Source organism: Leishmania braziliensis (assembly GCF_000002845.2).
Source record: "Leishmania braziliensis MHOM/BR/75/M2904 contig, possible fusion of chromosomes 20 and 34".
NCBI classification, from domain to species: Eukaryota; Euglenozoa; class Kinetoplastea; order Trypanosomatida; family Trypanosomatidae; genus Leishmania; species Leishmania braziliensis.
The window spans coordinates 238780-258120 of NC_017947.1; the positions used below are offsets into that span (position 1 = coordinate 238780).

At 57.6% G+C, this 19341-nt stretch overlaps 3 protein-coding genes across 3 annotated transcripts; 2 read left to right on the forward strand and 1 right to left on the reverse strand.

The window, feature by feature from the left end:
• Positions 1–1781: 1781 nt before the first annotated feature.
• LBRM_20_0590 (hypothetical protein, unknown function) lies at positions 1782–5147 on the forward strand (the record flags this gene model as incomplete). Its single annotated transcript, XM_001564296.1, has 1 exon — positions 1782–5147. The coding sequence occupies one exon, from the start codon at positions 1782–1784 to the stop codon at positions 5145–5147; it is 3366 nt and encodes a 1121-aa protein (XP_001564346.1).
• Positions 5148–7302: 2155 nt separating this feature from the next.
• LBRM_20_0600 (ABC transporter-like protein) lies at positions 7303–13557 on the forward strand (the record flags this gene model as incomplete). Its single annotated transcript, XM_001564297.2, has 1 exon — positions 7303–13557. One exon carries the CDS (start codon positions 7303–7305, stop codon positions 13555–13557), a length of 6255 nt encoding a protein of 2084 aa, XP_001564347.2.
• Positions 13558–15550: 1993 nt separating this feature from the next.
• LBRM_20_0610 (conserved hypothetical protein) lies at positions 15551–18085 on the reverse strand (the record flags this gene model as incomplete). The annotated part of the gene is made up of 1 exon (XM_001564298.2): positions 15551–18085. The coding sequence occupies one exon, from the start codon at positions 18083–18085 to the stop codon at positions 15551–15553; it is 2535 nt and encodes an 844-aa protein (XP_001564348.1).
• Positions 18086–19341: the final 1256 nt, after the last annotated feature.

Here is a 19341-nt window from a genome sequence, read left to right on the forward strand (position 1 = left end):
ACACTGGAGCGCCCCACAAAGTCGCCAACGACGCCCCAACAGAGGTGACAATGAATGCAATCATAATCGAAGAAGGTCGCCCGCATTCCTCTTGCCCTCATCCTCATTTATTTTTTCTTATTTCGGTCACCACTCGCCTTCTTCTCTGGCTTGCCGAGAAATGCTCAGTGAGGGATATTGCAGAAATGATGTGGAAGCCTCATGATTGGACCGAGGGTCGAGAGAAGCTGTAGCCGCGGAAACGACAGCATCCGCTCGCTCTCCCTCAGCTCCACTCAGCCATACCCATCCTCGTCCTTCTCTGCAACTCCCCTCTCTTCCTCTATATGCCTCTCGCCAACAGACACATACTACGTTTTCCCTGTCACACGATCGCCTCCCTTCACTCTCTCACACATCTATACCGTGAGAGGCAACGAACGAAACGGTCCTTCAGTGGCCTCTTCTCCAGGTAACGCTCGTCGCCCCCTCCCCTCAGCGTGCTCACTGACATCTCTCTTTTTTTCCCCTTCGCCTCCTCATGGCGCTTGCGGCATCGCTATTGCTTCGTTTTACAGCTCCTCATCTATCCTCTCCTCCCCACTCTACTGCCCTTTTCCGATCGCTCTCTCTCCCTCTCTGTCTCCCTCTCACACTTTCTTTTTTTTGGGGGGGGGGGGGGGTAGAGGAGAGAGGCCTCGCATACTACCATACACCCTCCTCACCCCTACACCCTCGCTAGACAACGTAGCAGCGCTCACCTGCGCTGGTGCTTAGCTTTTTTTGTGGTTACACCGCCTTGCTCTCCTCGCAGCTCGTCGTGGTCATCCTGCTTTGCTCTCACCTTTGTGTTGTTGTTGTTGTTGTCTTTGGCGGCCGGGACGGTGTGCTCGTGATGGGGGTGGCAACGAGGAATTACAGAACAGAAAACATAACTGCATTAGCCTTCAAGAAAGCCTCATCGAGCGGAACCCATCACTCCTTGCGCTCGCCTTTAACACACACACACACGACTTCTGTGGCCTCCTTGGCAGACGTGAGACTCACGGTCCTTCCCGCGCTAAATCTTCTGTGTTTGGACCCCATCTCGCCCACTGCGCCTGCGCCCGCCTTGCACTGTAGCCGGCGCCCTCTAACTACTACTTGGTGAGTAGAGCTACCAGATGGAAAACCAAAGCACACTCACACACACCCCAAACGTCCGGAGGTGCACAAAGGACGCTCAGGTGCGCGTGTCCACAACGCCCCTCCCCCGATTGCCGAGTGAGACCCCCAGCACTCTTTTCCCTTTACACCCACTCGCTGTGTGGAGAGAAACATCCATGTATATATGCGTGCCCTCTTGCACCCCTCTCCTACCTTTCGTTCCCCTTGCCCCATTTTCACTGTGCAATATCCGGCCAAAAATTTCCCGCTGCTTCTCTCCTCCCTCCTCTCCAAGTCTGCTCCACTCTGGTCCACAAACTCAGCGACGCCACTTCCCCACTCCTCTCCTCTCAACACTTTTTTTCCTCTCTCTGTTTACGCGTTGGTGCCTCTCTCTCTCCCCCTTCTCTCACCTCCTCGTTTAACCACGAGCGGCGCAGGGGGGCTTCCTCCGCGTCGTCCACTGAGGCCCCATCTGCGGCTTCTTTTGCCCTCTAAGACGCGACGTCTGCCAGTTCCACGCACTCACCATCAGGGCGGCGCAACCCTGGACAAGGCCACCAAGCACGAACCAGGTGGAGCAAAATCCTTCAACATCCGTGAAGTCAACCGCCCCAACGTCTCCTGACTTCACACCCCAAGCACATGGTTCACTGATGCCGCCTCCACTTCGCAAGTCGTCGCCTGGGCCGCAGTGCCAACACACGATGAGGTACCGCAGCAACCCCGTATCCCTTTCCTCTCGGTCACGCTCGCCCTCCCTGTTCGCCAATGACTCTGATGATGATTTTGTTTACCTTCTGGAGCATGTCAACACCACGGAAGAGGCGGTTGAGCGCATCCGTGCGATGCAGCAGCCAAAGGAACAGAATCAAGGACGGTTCTTGGGAGGACTCAGAGGCTCTGCGAGGAGTCTTACAGAACCCGTTACAACCTCACCAAACAAGCACCCTGCATCTCGCAAGATGAGGGGCAAACTCCCGGCGACAATGGAAGAATTCTACGACTCCCCACGCTACACCATCTCCCTCACTGCTGCCCGGAAAGCCCTCTTCTCTGACGCTCTCTCTGGCTTTCACTCCTACGTAGCGCGTGAAGAAGCGCAGCGTGACCATCTGTGGACTCTACAGCGCCATTGCGATACACATCACCTCCGAAACAGAGAGCAAGGCGCCGCAAAGCAGCCAACGCAGTATGTGCACACCTACGACCCTCAAGGCAGTATTGTCCACAACAGCGCCATCCCATCCCTCTCGCTCAGAATGACGCAGGAGTGGAACACGGCACTTGCCACCTCCTCAGCGTGCCTCGCCAAGCCCGCAGCCATGCGCGTGGAGGTGACAGGTAGAGTTGATGAGGAGCATGGTGCTCAAGTCGGGACTCCCACTTCTGCTGGATCATCAAACAAAAGAGCTGAGAACCCCAATGCCTCACTGGCCACTGCAGGTGCAGGCATTCCCCCGCCATCTGCTGTGCCCGGTTCCACTGTGGCAGAGGAGGCTGTCACCGTGGCAGTGGCAGAAGGGACGGGGTCCAGCTTGCAGCGTATCCCCGCTTCCTACATCTTTCTCATGCGCAGCCGTGACACAGAGACGATGGGCCCGGTTACTTCCCCAGCACCTGCCGCGGCGCCACACAGCGTCACCTTTGAGGACCTGTCACTTCCACCGTCAAGGGACCTGGGTGCGAGCAGCAGGGCAACTGCAGCCTCCGCCACAGGCCTTCATGTTGACCCCGCTGCCTCCGCTGCTGCGGTGGGTGAACGGGCAAAACAGGTTCCCGCTCCACCTTCCCAGACCCTAGATTCCGAGCAAGCAAAAAAACTGGAGGCGATGCAGCTGCACGCGCTCTTGCAGGAGGGTATCTATCGGCGTGCACGTACGCCGGTTGTGTTTCGCTATAACTACTCCCCCGATTTCGAAGAGACAATTGAAGAGAGCAAGCTGCGACACCAGCAACTCGATCGTGCGCTGTGCAACTATCAGCAACTCGCCGGAGCCAGAGATCTCACACACGCGGAACGGAGAGAAATATCGCGCCGCTTTGCCGATCCCAACGCACTGGACCACGAGTGGCTATACGTTTGGGAACAGTTCGAGAGGGACATCCCCCGCGAGACCCTCTTTGTCGAAGACACCCCGTACCACGACCCCAACGATGCCTTAGCGGCCATTTTAAGCTACGTCGAGTGCTGCTACGACAGAGCCCAGAAGCATATCAAGGAAAAGTTGACAGCCACCTTGACAGGTGAACAAAACAGCGGTGCTGCCCCCACAGCAGCGGTGGCTGCTGGGGCGGCACCATTATGCGGTAGCAACTCTAGCACCAGCTCGACACCGCCGAGAGAGACGACCCTCTTTGAACATTTCCTCTCCGCAGGTACGGCAGCCCTCAAGGGTGCCGTTGTCAAGATGCGGTCAAGCCTGCCGGACTTTGTGGGGGATCCTCTCCTCTCCGTCTCTGGTTACGACCCTGCGCTCTATCATGCTTCTCTCTTCTTCCCCACCGATCCCAAAGCGCGAAGTGCGAAGATCTTCTCAGCAGTGCGGGAGGTGGTATTGGCATGCCAACAGTCCTTCATGGGGTTCCCGTACCAGCTCCTGTGCGAACAGGTGGGGACAGAGCGGCTGGGGCTGGCACTGGAAGCGTTGGAAAGGGACCAGGCGGAGGACGATGACTTGGATGAAGCAGAAGCAGAGAAGACAGCCCGAGTTGCTCTGGTGGACAAAATGCACGAAGAGGGGGAGGTGGAAACCTCTGGTAGCGGGACGTCGGCCCCTACCCCTATCAACAACGCAGAAAGGGCGGAGTCCACCTTGAACGAAACCTCCTCCTCACTGCACTCACAGGTGCACGGCTCACGTGTGCTGCGCATCTACCATAGTTTTCCCTCCACAGCCAGTGTGGCGAACAGGAGTGGAAGTAACCACCACCGCCGCCGGCAGCACACTGCCCACGATGTAGACGAGTGGAATGTGCCACTCTCCTCGAGCTGCTCCTCAGATGTGGCCTCCTCTTCACTTTCGCCGGTCGTCTCGCCAACAGAGGTATCGCCGGGGACGTCAGCCCCGCCGCCCGTGCGGGGGGTAGGTAAGCTGCCAGCCGCGGTGATGAACGTCACTCCGGCACACTGCTTGTCAGAAGAAGAGCGGCGCCGCAAGGAGAACGTGACGCGTCGCCGTCGAGAGCGGCGCCGTCGCAGACGGGAACAGCTGCCCCTGCTGGTTGGTGAACCACGCCCGCACGAATTTGCTGCCTTTCTCGACATTGTGCGTTCCCGCGTCATTGCAAAGCAAGCGAAGGATGAGAAAAATGAGATGGAACAGCAGCAACGTCAGAGGGTAGAAAACATGCTGAAGCGGCAGTGCGAACAGCGGGACAGTGCATCAGCGTCTCGCCAGGGATCGCGCCAAGGCCCTCATCAAATTTCCTCTGCCCCTCTCAACACAGCGCAGCAAACAGGTGAAGATTCTTTACCACCGACCACAAACCAGTCGGCAAAGTGTGCTTCCGCAGAAGTTGCAGCAGCCACCGCACAGCCCACGGGCGCCGCCTTAGCACCTCGCAAACTATTTCGCGAAGATGTTGAGGGCTCCGCGTATCTGATTCCCACTCGTTCCACCTCTGCCGCAGTGGAGCCGCTCTTGTGCTCTCCTCTCTTACCACTCTCTAGCACCTCAACTCGAAAGGTCGCGGCGTCACCCGAGACGCGCGGGATGCGTATTTTACTCTTCTTTGACGACAAGCGCAACGCGCCTGTCGTCGTGGTGAACAAGCTGTTCCGCCTGTTCATAATGCCGGGGCTGTGCAGCCTCACCTCCTCCGAAGACGACACCACAGAAGTGCTGAACAACGAAATGACAGCGAAAGCAGGCACGGCTCACCCGAACCCTCCTGCGCACAAGTCGGGTGCCGGGCGCACGGGCAACTCGGAGAAGAACCTGCTCCTTCTTATTCAAGTCCAGTTTTCGCTCTTTTTGGAGGAAGATGCGGAAGTTCGGTGGAAGTGGTGGAAGCTGTAGGGAAGAAGCTTGTCAGTGGCTCATCTGAGTCGCCGCTGTCCCTCGTTCTTATCTGGCTCACAAAACGGTCGTCGCTCATATGCCCTACTTCCCTCTCCCCCTCCCCGTGAGGACCTTTATGTATATGTGTGGGTTCACTAAAACAACTGTCGTCCTCGCAGAAGTATCTGCTACACCGGTCTCTCCCCTTCCTTCCTTCCTTCCCTTCCTCCCCCTCCATGATACCATTGCCATCGCATGAAAGAAGAATACCCTTTCGACCATTGCGGCACTTAAGTGTCAGCTGTGGGTCGTGGTGTGTTGGGGTGCAGTGCTCTCGATGAGCCTTGTGTTTGCTGGTGTGTACCATACCACCTGGCTGCGCACTCCTGTCTTTGCCCCCTCCCTTTCCTCTTTAAGGAAGGCGGTATTCGCGTGGGCAACCGGATGTTGTGTGTTCTCGCGTATGCTTTGTTCTTATTTCAGTCGTCGAGGGGGAGTTTCTGTGAACCCACATTATGCGAACTGAGTCAGTCTCAAGTGGTGCACTGACAGCTCTCTCGTCACACACAATTACCTCCTTTAAAAGAGTGATGCGCTAGCATGGCTTTTTGTATTCAAGCCTGCCGCTCACCTCTGCATCGTCACCTGTCCTCTCTCTTTCCACAACCTCCATTGCGCTGCTGTCTTCTCACGGACCCGCCACCCCCTCACTTCCTGGTCCCTACATGTGCGCACATCGGCATGTATGTGTCTTGTCTGCAGTCCTCACATTCATCTACTTGGTATCAACAAGCCGCAGCACGCATTCGCACGGTGACCCGTAGTGAAGTACGTCAACGCTATTTGCATATTTGCCCCAACACTGCATCCTTGGCGCCCACATCGGCGCGGCGCACATTGAGGTTTTCTACAATTATCGATCTCCCCCCACCCCTTTAAGACCTCGTCGGTATAACCCCTTCTTTTTCTGGCTTTCTTCTTCTCTGTTGGGTATCTATTTATTTACCCTGTGAGCGTGGAGGTAGGCAAGGACCTACCGGTTGCTCACGGCAGTAGCGTAAAGTTGCTTGCCGGTGTAGCGACGTCCGTTATCGAGGCCGACGAGTCTGTCCCTCTCTTTCTCGTTCTCTCTTTCTCTTTGTGTGTGTGTGTGTGTGTGTGTGTCCGCAAGTGGGGGAGTGTCGGTGGGGAGGGGGGCCATCAAAAACAGAGCGAAAAGGGAAAGGTGGCGTGTGGTGTGGGGTTTTTCTGCGTCTCTTTGTGCTCTCACCGTCTCCATATATACGTCCGCCACGACGCGGTGGGGACAAGGCAGAGAAGGCCGCGGAAAAATTTTTTCCCGCCTCTTCAATCAGGACAGACGGGCAGGCGCAACACAAACAAGCCAAAAAGAGGGGTGCATCTCATCAGGGCCGTTACACTTCAGTGCCGTCGTGGGGCTCGGGCAGGTGACCCTGGCCTTTGGAAGCGTCTCCTTTAGCGACACCTCTCTCCCTCTCTCTCTATCCGTGTTGTTTCTGTTTTTTGCTTGCTTGGATTGTGCCATCACTGCTCCCTTCCCTTCGTTGTTGTTGTTGGTCGTGTGCTGGAGTTTCGTGTTCCTGTTGTGTCTGCAGTAGCACACTGTGTCCTTGATAGTGTATGACTGTTCTTCCTGGAGCGCCAAGAACTTCACTGCTCCGCCGACGCTTTCCCTCCACGAAAGAGCTGCCCTCTCCACTGTGGCATTGCCATCGCATATCTAACAGGCGCTAAAGTATATCCCTGGAAAGGAGACTACGTTTAAAAAGGCGAGAACGTGCAGTTTGGAACTACCCCTCCTCCCCCCTGTCAGCTTTTTGCTACCGCCTTCACCCCCCTCCCCCCACCTCCCCTGCATCTCTTTGTTGCTGCGGCTTCCCTGTTCGCTTTCCCTGTCACCTAGTTTGGACCGTCATTCCCCTAGACGCGCTCGGTTGTCTTACCCCTTTCCGCTTGGACGAGCCGAAAAATCTCACTGCGAGAGGAGTTTCCGTGCATCTCAGAGCCGGTATCGAGGTGGGCGGCGCTCTCCTCGGGCTCTGCCTCTGACAAGTATCTACCACTCTGCACTCCTGTGTGGTAGTGTGTCCTCCAGAACAGGGAGACAGGAAGAAGTGAAGGAGAGCGGCAGGGTGGGGGAAAGGCGCCTGCCATGCCAAGCAAGACCCTGATGGCTGTCGAGGTCAAAGCGTCACGAAGTCGCTCTACCTTTCTCGTGCACGGTGTACTGCGGCGCATCCCGGGCTACGCCTTCTTTCTGATTCACTTATGCTTTGTACACATCCTGTGGGGCCAATTGGTGGACCAACTCTTCAACTCGACGATCACATTCACGAGTACCAACATCACCAAAACTGACCTCGTCAAGGATGCATTCATTCGTGTGTGGAACGGGATTTGTCGGTCTGTAGACCAGACCCTGCTGCACGGACTAGTGGACGTGTTCAAGACCAGTGGTGGTACGGGAACGGCAGGCGCGCTCGCGGCGTCACGGGAAGGCCTTGCCTTCTTGTGGAAGTCACCGTCGAGCATGGTGCTCTTCTTCGGGCTTGCATTCATCTCTCTGAACAGTGTACTTGCTGCGTTGCGGCTCTTCACCGGTTTCCTCAGCAGTCTCACAGCGCTGTGTCGGAGTCGACGGCAGCTGGTGCGGAGCGGCTCGCGGAAGCCGGTACCACTACACATCACCGTGCGATATGGCAACGGATACGACAGCGTGCTTCGTCTCGCCCTGGCTGCTGTCGAGCTGACCTGGTTCATGAGCTACCCTGGGCTGAACTCGGCGGCAACCGTGAAGAGCACTGCGGACAAGACGTGGCGCGCGCCTGGGGTGGCGGAGCCGACGTACGCTTCTCTGCGCCAACTGCAGATACGTCAACAAGCCATTGCCAGCTTCCAGATTGAGGCCTCACTGCTTCTCCCTCCGCAGCTGTTCGACTCGACGGCCGACGCCATTGCAGCTGGCGTGCTTGTGATCATTTTTGTGAAGGTGGTACTGGGAGTGATTGTGGCACTGGATGCGCAGCGGCTCTTCCACGCACTTGTCGGGGTGCGGCCCCTTTTCATCCCCAACGGGTGGGAGCGGTGCCCTGTGTGTGGTGCTCTCTGGAAGCGGTCCCGCGAGGCCGCCAACGCGGCCCACCTGTGTCCGAACATTTTCACTGCCACACCGTTGCTTGCAGGCTGCTCTCTAGGCGCGACAGTGTCGGACTCAGAGGAGGAAGACATGCGAGAACAAGTCCCTGGCAGGATGCGGCGGGACGTGAGTGACTGTAGGCGCATTGGTCTGCCAACAGAGGCAACCCATCGCCCTGGTGACGCTTTTCCCGACCCGAACAAAACCTCGTTTGCCTCGCTGGCAACGGACAGCTGGGTCAGTCCTCTCCTGAACTTCACTCTGCTCTCCCCCCTCAACACCTTCTCGCCTCCACGCTTGTCCTCCATCATCGACGACGGACGTGACCATTGGCGTGCACTGCTGCGTGTTGTGGACCGACTACCGCGACTGCCACGCTCTCTGTGGACGCGGGACAGGATCGACGAGCCAGGATGGGTGCTGTGGCAGCGACGGCACGAGCTTCCTTTTCGCAGAGAAGAGGGGTGGCTGGAGCGCAGTTTTATGACCATCACAGGACCTATCCGCCGCGTCCTGTCGCGTGCCTTCGCAGTCTTCTTCCTCCCTCCCTCTTCGCGAGGAGCAGGTACCCGCCAGGACGAGTTTGGTACGGTCCGGCGTGGCTCTTCGCTTTTTCGAGTGTTTCTGCGCCACCCCAGCGGCCGTCAGTTTGTGTTCACTTGTGTCCCGCTGAAGCTGACGCATGACCTGCTGTCGCTGCTGGCTCCGCGAGTCGTGAAGTCACTGGTGGCCTTTCTGAAGGAGGTGAGCGTATCGAACACCAGTGTACGTCAGAGCTACCTTGGTCGCGGCCTTCTAATTTGTCTGAGTCTCATTCTGGTTCTGTCGCTTCAAGCTCTCTTTTTCCAGCTGTACCTGACCCATCTGTACGTCGCATGCCTCAAGTCCGCCTCTGCACTGAAGACGTTACTGCTGCGGCAGTCTCTGGCAACCCCCTTGGCGTACACTGGCGGCGGCAGAAGGGCCGTGTCACTGCGGACACCGGACCGCCTGCAGTCCTCCCGTCGCCAGAGTGAGAACAACAGGAAAGGGAAAGAGGCGTCGTCCTTGCCGACGGTCAAACCAGCAGCTGAAGAAGTGACCACCACCACCACCACCACCGCCACCGCCACCACCGCCACCGCCTCGCTGTCACGTGAGGGCGAAGTCATGGCACTTATCACCGTCGACATCACCAACTGTTCAGACTGCCTCATCTTCTTGCACAACGTGTGGGGGCACCCCTTTGTGATTATATCATCCCTGATGAGTATGCACACGTACGTGGGGCTCTTCTCTACGCTCGCCACGTTTGCCGCCCTCATTGCGCTCATTCCGCTGAACCGCAGCAGTGCCGCCCGTGTGCGCATAGCGCAGCAGCAAGCCAAGAACAACGAGTCTCGCCTCAGTGATCTCACCGCCGCCTTCTCGTCAATGCGCACAGTGAAGTCCATGGCACTCGAAGAGTGCCTTGTGGGACGTGTGGAGGAAGCCCGCGTGCGAGAGAGTGATGGAACGAAGCGCGTTGGACGAGCAGAAAGCGTCGCTGCTGCACAAACAGAGGTGACAACGTTGCTGGTCGCGCTCGTGTGCTGCGGGTCGTACCTTCTCACTGGTGGCGCCATGGACGCGGCGGTGCTGGTGCCAACGATGGCAGCGCTGCAGGTGATGCGGTTCCCTGTCTGGACGCTGCCGCAACTCTATTCGCAGGTCTCTCGTGGCTACACCTCGATGCAGCGCATTGAGCGCTTTCTCTCCGAGCACGAAGTCGGCGAGAACGCCAGCGCCGCCTACGTAGAACATCTCCTACGTCAGCACAACGGCAAGGGTGCGGCGAGAGAGGTGCTGCCGTCAGTCACCGTACCTGTGAGGGTGGGCGAAGTGCGATGCGAGCGTGGAACATTCGCATGGAACACGCAGGCAGCTGTGGCAGATCAAATGGCCTTCGACAGCGCGCTCTGCTACAGCTCCAAGCAAAGCCCCAAGCGTCACCTCCGCTCACCGGGCACCGCGTGCAAGGAAAGTGACCGGAGAGTGGAAGAGGATACCAATTCAAGCCCCACGCACAACACGTATAGAAGTCCGCTGGATAATGGCTCTCGCACTGTCGTTCTACACGACATTGACCTCGACATCTTGCCTGGTGAGTTTGTCGTGTTGCATGGCCCCACAGGGTGCGGCAAAAGCGCCCTACTGCTTTCCATGCTGGGAGAGCTGTACGTTGTACCCAACGACAATCACGTCGCGAGCGCGAGAAGCACGACAGCAACGCCGTCTGAAACAAGGGTTTTGCCCGATTGTCAGGGATTTCAGGTGGGCGGTCGTGTGGTGTACTGTGCCGAGGTGCCATGGTTGCGCCAGGGGACTATGCGCGAGAACATTCGCCTCCTCTCTGACGACGTCCCCGAGAGCGCGACGGAGAGAGAGTGGTACAATCGCGTGGTCGAAGCCTGCGCCCTCAAGAGTGACATCGAAGCACTGGCGAAGGGTGATCGCACCATGGTGGGCGAGGGGGGCTCGAAGTTGTCGGGGGGGCAACGCGCGCGAGTGGCGCTAGCGCGTGCTGTGTACCGCTACAGCGAGACGGATGTGTTCATCTTTGATGACGTGCTCTCAGCACTCGATGTTGAGGTGCAGAAGCATATCATTGCGTACCTGTTTCATGGACTTCTGTGTGCTGCCGGAGAATCCTCCCCCGCCCCGCAGCGCCGCACCAAAACTGTTGTGCTCGCCACACATGCTGCAGTGAGCCTACTGATGCCAAATCGCGTGTTCCACCTGAGGCCGGATGGCACACTGCACGAAGACATGACCCATCAGGCGCTGACGGAAGACCAAGTCCACCAGCGGAAGAGCGCGTGGCGCAACGCGACGGCGGCGGCGGCGGCGATGGAGCAACGACGGTCCATTCACCACCAGGCCGCTGGCGCTGAGGCGGCGGACTCGTCGACGTACCAGAACAATCCAACCCCTCCGCTGTTCACAAAGCCGAACCAGGTGACAGAAGCATCACGCAAGTCGTCAGCTATGTCATCCGTGCAGACGCCTGCAGCCGGCATTGACTCCCTTCTCCCACGCGCCTCGGATCTGCACCGGCTGTTTATCGAGTACATCGGCGGCGGTCGGTTCCTATGTTTCTTTGCGCTGAGTGTGTCCATGCAGCTCTTCCGGACGCTGATGGACAACTGGCTGGGTGTGTACATTTCTCTCTACGATAAGCGCAATGCAGCCTACGAGACCATTTTGCGCAGCACCAAGTCACAGCGAGCGCGCAAATTTATGCTCGACATGCTGTCTCTTGTCGTCCGGCGAGGCGACAAATCTACGCCGGCCCCAGCACCGCCGTCACCGGTGGTCCACGTCCTCACCATGTTTGGTGTTCCTGTTCTGTGGCGCAACCCTTTTGTGCTGGACACCGTTGTCGCGCAGTTCCTAGGAACGTACGCCTTCATTGGCTTCAGCGCCGCGCTGCTGTCGACGATCCGTACCGACTACTTTTTCCGCTCATATCAGCGCATGGCCGACGCGCTACAACTGCACGCGGTGCGCAAGCTGTTCAAAGCGCCGGTCTCCTACTTCGACCGCATTCCATCCAGTCGACTCTTGCAAATTCTCAGTCGCGATCAAGAAGTGGTAGATCGCGCCCTTAGTGAAACGATTCAGCTCATCTTTCTGACGATTCTTCAGCTCCTCGGCATGGTGTGCTTCAACGCTATTCACTTCGGCCCTTTCATCGCCGTGCTTCCGATATCCGCGCTTCTCTTCTACCATCTGACTGTTCGCTTTCTATCCTTCTCCAAGCAAGTTCGCGCGCTGGAAGGTGTACTGCAGAGTCGATCAGTTGCCGTTATGAGGGATGCCGTGAATGGGGCGATCACGATTCGAGCCTTCGGTTCGGTGTTAAAGGACCAGCTTGTGCAGGAGATGAACGAGGCACTCGACGCTGTCCACGTCGCCGCCCACGCCGGTCTTACGGCAGATCGCTGGGTTGCCCTGCGGCTAGAGTTTGTCGCCGTCACCTTAACCTCAGTGCTCGCGCTCCTGTCCGTTCTGACGGTGTGTCTGTCGGCGACGACGTCTGCCGGCAGCGCGGCGTTTGCTGGACTGGGCATCATTTCCAGCATGACCGCGTCGCGCTCTCTGTCAATGCTGTGCAGGCGCTTCGGCATGTTTCAAAACCAGTTCGTCAGCGCTGAGCAGCTTCTGCGTCTCGAGGAAGAGGTACCAACGGATGCACCTGCAGTGGCAGAGGGTCGCAGCGAGGAGGAGGCGTCGGTGTTGGAGCTGCGCGCCGCCTCGGAACCAGACACGAACCTGCTGCTCGATGTACGCCATCTGTGCGCGAAGTACCAACCGCAACTTCCGTGGGTGCTGAAAGACATCTGTTTCACGCTGCACGCGGGCGAGTGTGTAGGCCTGATTGGCCGCACAGGCAACGGCAAGTCATCCCTCTTCAACGCGTTGCTTGGACTCATGGACGTCGTGGAGGGTGAAATTCGTATTCCTGGCGCACTTTTTTCGTCGTCGCCACAGCCCAAGGCACAACTCAACGCATTGCATCTCCCGCAGCACGAGCTTCGCAAGAACTACTTCCAGCTGGTCTCCCAGGAGCCGCTTCTCCTGCAGGGCACGTATCGCAGCAACCTCGTACTCGGTTTCCGTGGCGACAGCGCGGCGCCTCGGGAGGCATCTGGTGAGTCCTGGGTCACAGCTGACGCGGAGGCGCTCGACGCACGTCTGAGCGCGGTGCTGCGGAAAGTGGCACTCGATGAACTTCTTGAGCCGCCGTACGCTGCGCCGGTCTCGGGACAATCAGCTGTAACTGGCGCTGACGGTGAGGTTGCGTCGTCAGCGACCCAAGATGCGGAGGAGTCCGCTTCTGACACCATCGCATCACCAAGCGGTACCGTCGACGCGGCCACCCGCGCGCTGGACCACGTCGTCACCGCTGGTGGCACAAACCTTTCCGCCGGACAACGTCAAATGTTGTGCCTCGCTCGCGCCATCCTGCACCGGCCACGTGTAGTTCTGCTGGACGAAGTTAGCTCACGGGTGGATCGGCGCACGGATGACCTGATCCAGCGAGTCATCAAGGAAGAGATGCTAGGTCGCGATGGGGAAGGCGATGACAACGGCAACGCTGTGAAAAGCGGTGTCCTTCTTATTGCACACCGCCTGGAGACTATTCTGTCTCTGTGTGATAGCGTCATCGTCATCGAGAAGGGCAGGTGTGTCGCGCACTTGTCAAAAGAGGAGGTGAAGTGCTTGGAAGATTTGGAGTCGTACCTCTGAGTCGGGCACCGGGCCCCTAGGGCAGCAGGCCGCTTGTGGTTACTTTTTTTCGTGAAATGGGAACAAAGAGCGAGTAGTTTGCCCTTGCTGGGCTAGAAAAAAAAACAGCTTAGGGTCGGCAGAACCGACTGCCAGGTACCCGCACAGCCTCTCCGCCGCCGTGCGCCGATTTGCGTGATCTCGGCTATTTCCCTCATCGCCTACCCCCGCTCTCGGCCGGTCGTTTCCCCGTCGGCCCCTCCGCAGGGCGCCATGCCGCAGAACTCTGGCGCGCCCACCCACCCCATCCCCCCCCCCCCCCGCAACCGGGCTGCACAACGCCGCGAGGGGCGCCCCGGAACAGACCAGGGGCCCCCGCGACCCGCGCGTTTCATTTCTTGGCACTTCCCCACCCCCCTGGCATCTTAAAAGGGGCGGTCTGCTGCGCGCTACGCTGGCGACTCGCGCGTTTCCTGTCGAAAGGGGGGAGGGGGAGGTGTGTGTGTCGTAGGTGTTCCCTCGGGCATTTCTTTTGCGTTGTTTTGGGCGCCGTTTGGGGGTGGCCCCGTTCGCCCCCCCCCCCCCCCCCGGGGGTGGGCCGGCGGGCATGCCCCGCGGAACGAGCCAGTAGGCGCCACGCGAAGGTGGCGGACCCACGGAGGAGGCCGCCAGGCGGGGCAAGCCCCGTTTTCACAAGTTTTCCGTTCCCCATACCCTGGGCCGACATAGTCAAAATTCGTTCTTCTTGCAGACTTCATTTAACGGTTGGGACGCGGTCTTCCCGCCCCGCTTCTTGCGCCAGTACAACGTGGCATGGGAAGGCCCGGGCGTATCCACCGGCTTGAAAGGCATGCGCCCGACCATGCCGCTGACGCTCATGAACCGGAACGTGGAAAGGCGATCGCACTTGGGACAGTGATCTGTTCTTGTCAGCAGCCTACGAGTGAAGCTATTCGAGACGAGGAACTCGTAGGCATAGCCGCACTTCAGGCATGAAAACACCGCCATAGTTCTTGGCTGTTTGGTTTCAGCGGAAGGAAGCTGGGTTTGACAGCACCCACACAGAACGGCTACTGTACGGTGGCGGACGATTGAGAAGGGATAATGCGCGCAGGCGAACTGACAGCCGGCTTTCGAGTTATTTTAGCTGTGTGGTGGTCAATAGTGAGGAATGGAGGAAAGAGAACGAGGCGGTCAAAGTAGAAAGCAGAACCGTGGTGTCAGCATCGCAACCACGAGGTGCAGCGACGTTGAATGCGCCAGTAGAGCACTCTGCACGCAGTGCATTTCTGAGTCAGGGTGCACAGGTTACATCGATGCGCAGGGAACGCCGAAGCAGGACAAAGCCAACACACAGATCCAAATTTTGCTGTGGGGCGCGTAAGCGAGTCTACACCGCAGTGGCCCGAGAGGAAACAGTACAGAACACGTGCACAGGCGATGAATTGAGTAAACAGTGCGCCGGGCGTCGTCCTTGGACATGCCCCAGGCATGCGCGCACACGCACGTGCAAACGAGATAAAGAAGCTATGATTCGCTAGAGAGCCGACAAAAGAGCACAAGAAAAAAAAACTGAGGCACAATACGCCGAAGTAACCCCAACCCCTCAAGGCAAGCCGATAGTATGAGAAAAATAACTGCACAACGACGACACGAACCAACGCTGGCTTCAAAAGTGAACCACCATAGAATCAAAAAAAAAGAAGAGTGTGTTTTCACCGTATTGTGATTTAGCCTTTTATAGTGGTCACGCTCTTTGTGCTTCCCCATTTTTTTTCTTCTAAGGATGGGACAGAATACACGCTCTGCGGTGGGAAAAGGCCAACACGTCCACCCTACGAGCAAAAGAACGGATGAGGTGTTCTCATCCACCTCAAGGGACCACTACCAACATGATAGAGGCGCAAATCAACGCATCCTGTTCAGCGAAAACGCAAACCAAAGCAACAACCCCAGAACAAACTTGATGACTGGTGGGGTGTATCGAGCAGAAAAGCGCCTAGCGAGATTACCCTTACCAATCGTGGACAAAATCTACAAACCCAATCTGGTCTCCAGGCACGTGGCATGCGTTACTGGAGTCAATCAGGAACGCCGCCTTCAGTGCCTCAGGTCTCTTCCGCACCAAACGACACCAGTCCCCTTCGAAGATCTTCGTGAACCGGTGTGTCACCTTCTGCGTTCTGGTGTCAACAGGGTCAGTCCACAACTCGTTGTGTTCTTTCAACTTATTGATCTCTCTCTCCTTGGCTTCTAGCTGGGCGCGAAGATTCTCGTTTTCCTTGCTGACGACCTGCGCATGTGCCAAATCCCCCTGCAAGTCCACCATGTTTCGGTTACGCTGCTCCAACGCCTCCAGAGCGTTTCGCTCAGCTACATTAGAGGCCTCCAGCAAACCCTGAACCTCTTCCAAGTTGCCCAGCAGCTGATCATATTCCTCCTTCTTCAGCTCAAGCTCGTCCAAGGCCGCCTCCAGATCGTCACACAACTGCTGACGCTCCTTTTCGGCCACCTCCAGAGCGTCTGTTACCTTCTTGCCTGCCTCCTCAGCACCCGACAATTGCATTTTCAAAGCAACAGCCACGTCTTCTAACTGGGCAATTCTCGCGCGTGCCACATCCAACTCACCTTCCAGATTGCTCATGGCATCATAGACCTCCGCTTCTCTCGCTGCTGCTCCCTGGACTGCCTGCTCAGCGAGCTGATCTGCAACGTCGCGCACGTGCTGCAACTCCTCCGCCGTGGCCATGTAGAGTGGCTCCGCTGCCACGACAGCTGGGGACACGGGCATGGTGATGGGGTCGAAGGCCTGGTGCGGCACTGCGCCCACGAATGGCGGTGCTGCCCCCTTTCTGCTGCTGTTGGGCGTGGCGTATGCAGCGTGTACGCTACACGGTGCGACGGCGTCGGCGGCGGCCAGGACGGGGTCGCTTGCACGCGCCTTCTTGGCGTCATGGCGCTTCTGGCGGAACGCCTTGAGCTCCTCATCCTTTGCGACAAGCTCCTCCGCCAGCCTGCCAGCCTGCGCCTTGGCGTCCTCCAGCTCCGCGGTGAGTCGCTGCACTTCGTCTGTCATGTACTCCACCTCATCTACCATGCGGTTCACCTCGGCCGCAGCTCTCTGGCCAGCCGTGTCCTTGGCCTTGTACTCGTCGATGGTAACAGCGTACAGCGGCTCCTTGGCGATGGTAGCCGGGTCGATGGACTGGTGGGCCACCTCAGAACGATTGGGGTGCTGTGACGGAGTGCCGCGGGGGGCTGCGCAACTGCTGGTGCGCCGGCGGTTTGGCTCCATGCTGTCGGCATCCACAAGTTCTGGCTCAGTGATGCGCGCCTTCTTGGCATCATGGCGCTTCTGGCGGAACGCCTCTAGCTCTTGGAGGCTAGCAGCGAGGCGCTGGTTCTGTTCGACTGCATCTGCTTGGGCATCACGTAAAGCCGAGACTAGATAGTGCTGAATCAAAAAGAGTCGCTCCTCCAGCTCGGTGGCGTATATGCGCGTAGAAATGGCGGCAGCGTATTGGTCAAGAAAGTGAGAAGCGGTGATTGCCAGCTTTTGCTTCTGCTCGTATCGCGTTATCTTAGCATCGACAGGAATCCGCTTGACCTCATCCTTAGTCAGCACACATTCCTTCATCCTGCTGTCCACACTGACGGGAGAGATGACGGCAGACAACGGAATTGTCACGAGGACAGACGTCCTGGTGAAGGAGGTGACCTGTTCGGGGAGTGTAGTCGTGCCATTTGAGGACAGCTCCTCCTTGAGCTTGGCAATCTTGGCGCGACAAGCCTTCATGCCGGCAATGGCGGCTGCGATGGCGTCGTTCTGCTCTTGGATGCGCTTGTCGTGAGCCAGGAGGCTGTACGCCTGCTGGTAGGCAAGAGCCGTGGTGGCCCACGCATGGAGGCTGGCCACCACTGGTGAGTCGCGCGCCGCCGCCTTGTAGTTCAGCTTGGGGCCGTGCTCCAGGGACTGCTGCAGGCTTTCCGCCGAAGGGTAGAGCTTCGCGAGGACGTCCATCTTCGCGATCTCGTCGAGAGCGGCTCTCCTCCGGTACTCCAGTTGCACATCCGCCCACTCGTAGAACTCGACCGCCGTGGGATCACACTTGGCCACGGCCCACACCGCCTTCAGGACTGCGACCGCAACTGGGGACGGGGCGGCCTGGGCCGTGACCTTGCGCAGATCCACTTCATCAATGCGCTCTAGCTCTTCACGAGCCTTGTCGAAGTGACCGCGAACGCGTGAAACACGATCCTCGTTGCTACGGCGGATGGACGCAAGCTTCTCTCGTGCGAGGGCCAGCATATCCTGATAGCTCTTCATGCGTCCATTTTCCGTGTCGACCTCTCTGAGGAGAATGGAGCGCAGTGTGTCACTGTCGCCGGTGTGAGGGCCCCACTGCTGCACGACGGCGGTGTAATCCGTAATCTCACGCACCGTACCCAGCGTCCACTGCCAAGTCTTGGCAGCGTGGAGATAGTCGTAGACGACTACCTGCCCAACCCTCAGCTCGTGAGCTGGAGGATCGACGTAGGCGGCGAGCATCGCCTGCGATCAAATAGGGAGAGAGAAAGAGAAAGAAAGATGCAACGGAGAAACCCAGAAAAGAGGTGTGCGTGCGTGGTTGTGTGAGCTCTTTTGTTTGTTTGCTTTAGCACGTCGCTCAGCACTGCACTGTCACTTGGGTAAAGAGAAATTCTGGGGAACTGGGATTGGTTGTTGTGATGAGGAGGCACCCTACAGGGCTACCCACCCAATCACACAGACACACACGGTAGACAGCGTTCGAAATAGATAGAGCGGCCACTACTGCCAGCCTGTTGGCGAGAAAGACTTTATGTAGTGGGGAGTGGAGAAAGGAAAGGGGGGGGATGCAGAGTTAACAGCTGATCAGAAAAGCGGTACCCCAAGGTCGAATACGAAACGAGTTCCCACCGAGGGAACCACAAAACAACACCCTTTAGCAGAGAAGATAAAAGGTAGGGTGTTGTTTGTATTATAGAAGAACACCCTTCCTTAACAAGATCAAAGAAGCATTCGGTAAACGGCGACGGTGTCTAAGAGAGCTTTCTGGACGACAAAGCGATACCTCTGCAAGGGCCGTCGTTGCCCTTTCAGTGAAGCGTCAGCGGCACCAGAAAAAAAAAAAGACCAAACATGCGCAACTTACACAAGCAAACACGCACGTTTGTCCCTAGTGCGCTACAGACTTTAGGAAGTTCTCTAAGGGGAATATATGTCGGTCCCTACTAAGGGGGAGGGGAACGATTCGGTTGCTTTGAAGTGGTGCTCTTATTCTTCCCTGAGTGGCGACCCACCAAGGTGAAGAGCAGTAGCAGATGAAATGTGAATAGCGACGATTTGGAGTAGCGGGATAAGGGGTAGCGGTAGGAAGGGGGAGAACGTATTGGAAAGAATGAAGTTGAAATGATGTGAAATGGTGGGGGTGTTGTGTGTGGTCTGTGTGGGTGTGTGTGTGTGTATAGCGTAGCAAGCTATAGAGAAGGGGGAGGGAACGCAGGCTTTCGCAGCCTTACACGTACGCATACAAGCAACCAATGGCAAAACAAGGGAGAGGGAAAGGGAAAAAAGGTGGTGTTGTTTGTGGATTTCTATAGGCGGACTCCAGGGGGAGGGGGAGAGGGGAGGGAGGGAGGCAAAGTAAATGTCGTAGGACGCCCAAGAGACGGTATTTTTGCCTGCCCGTTTTCTTCCCCACAAATTATATGTTTGCTCCTACCGCTGTCGGGGACTGTCAAACCAAAAATGAGGCTATTCCTCGAAATGTGTTTTTCTATCTT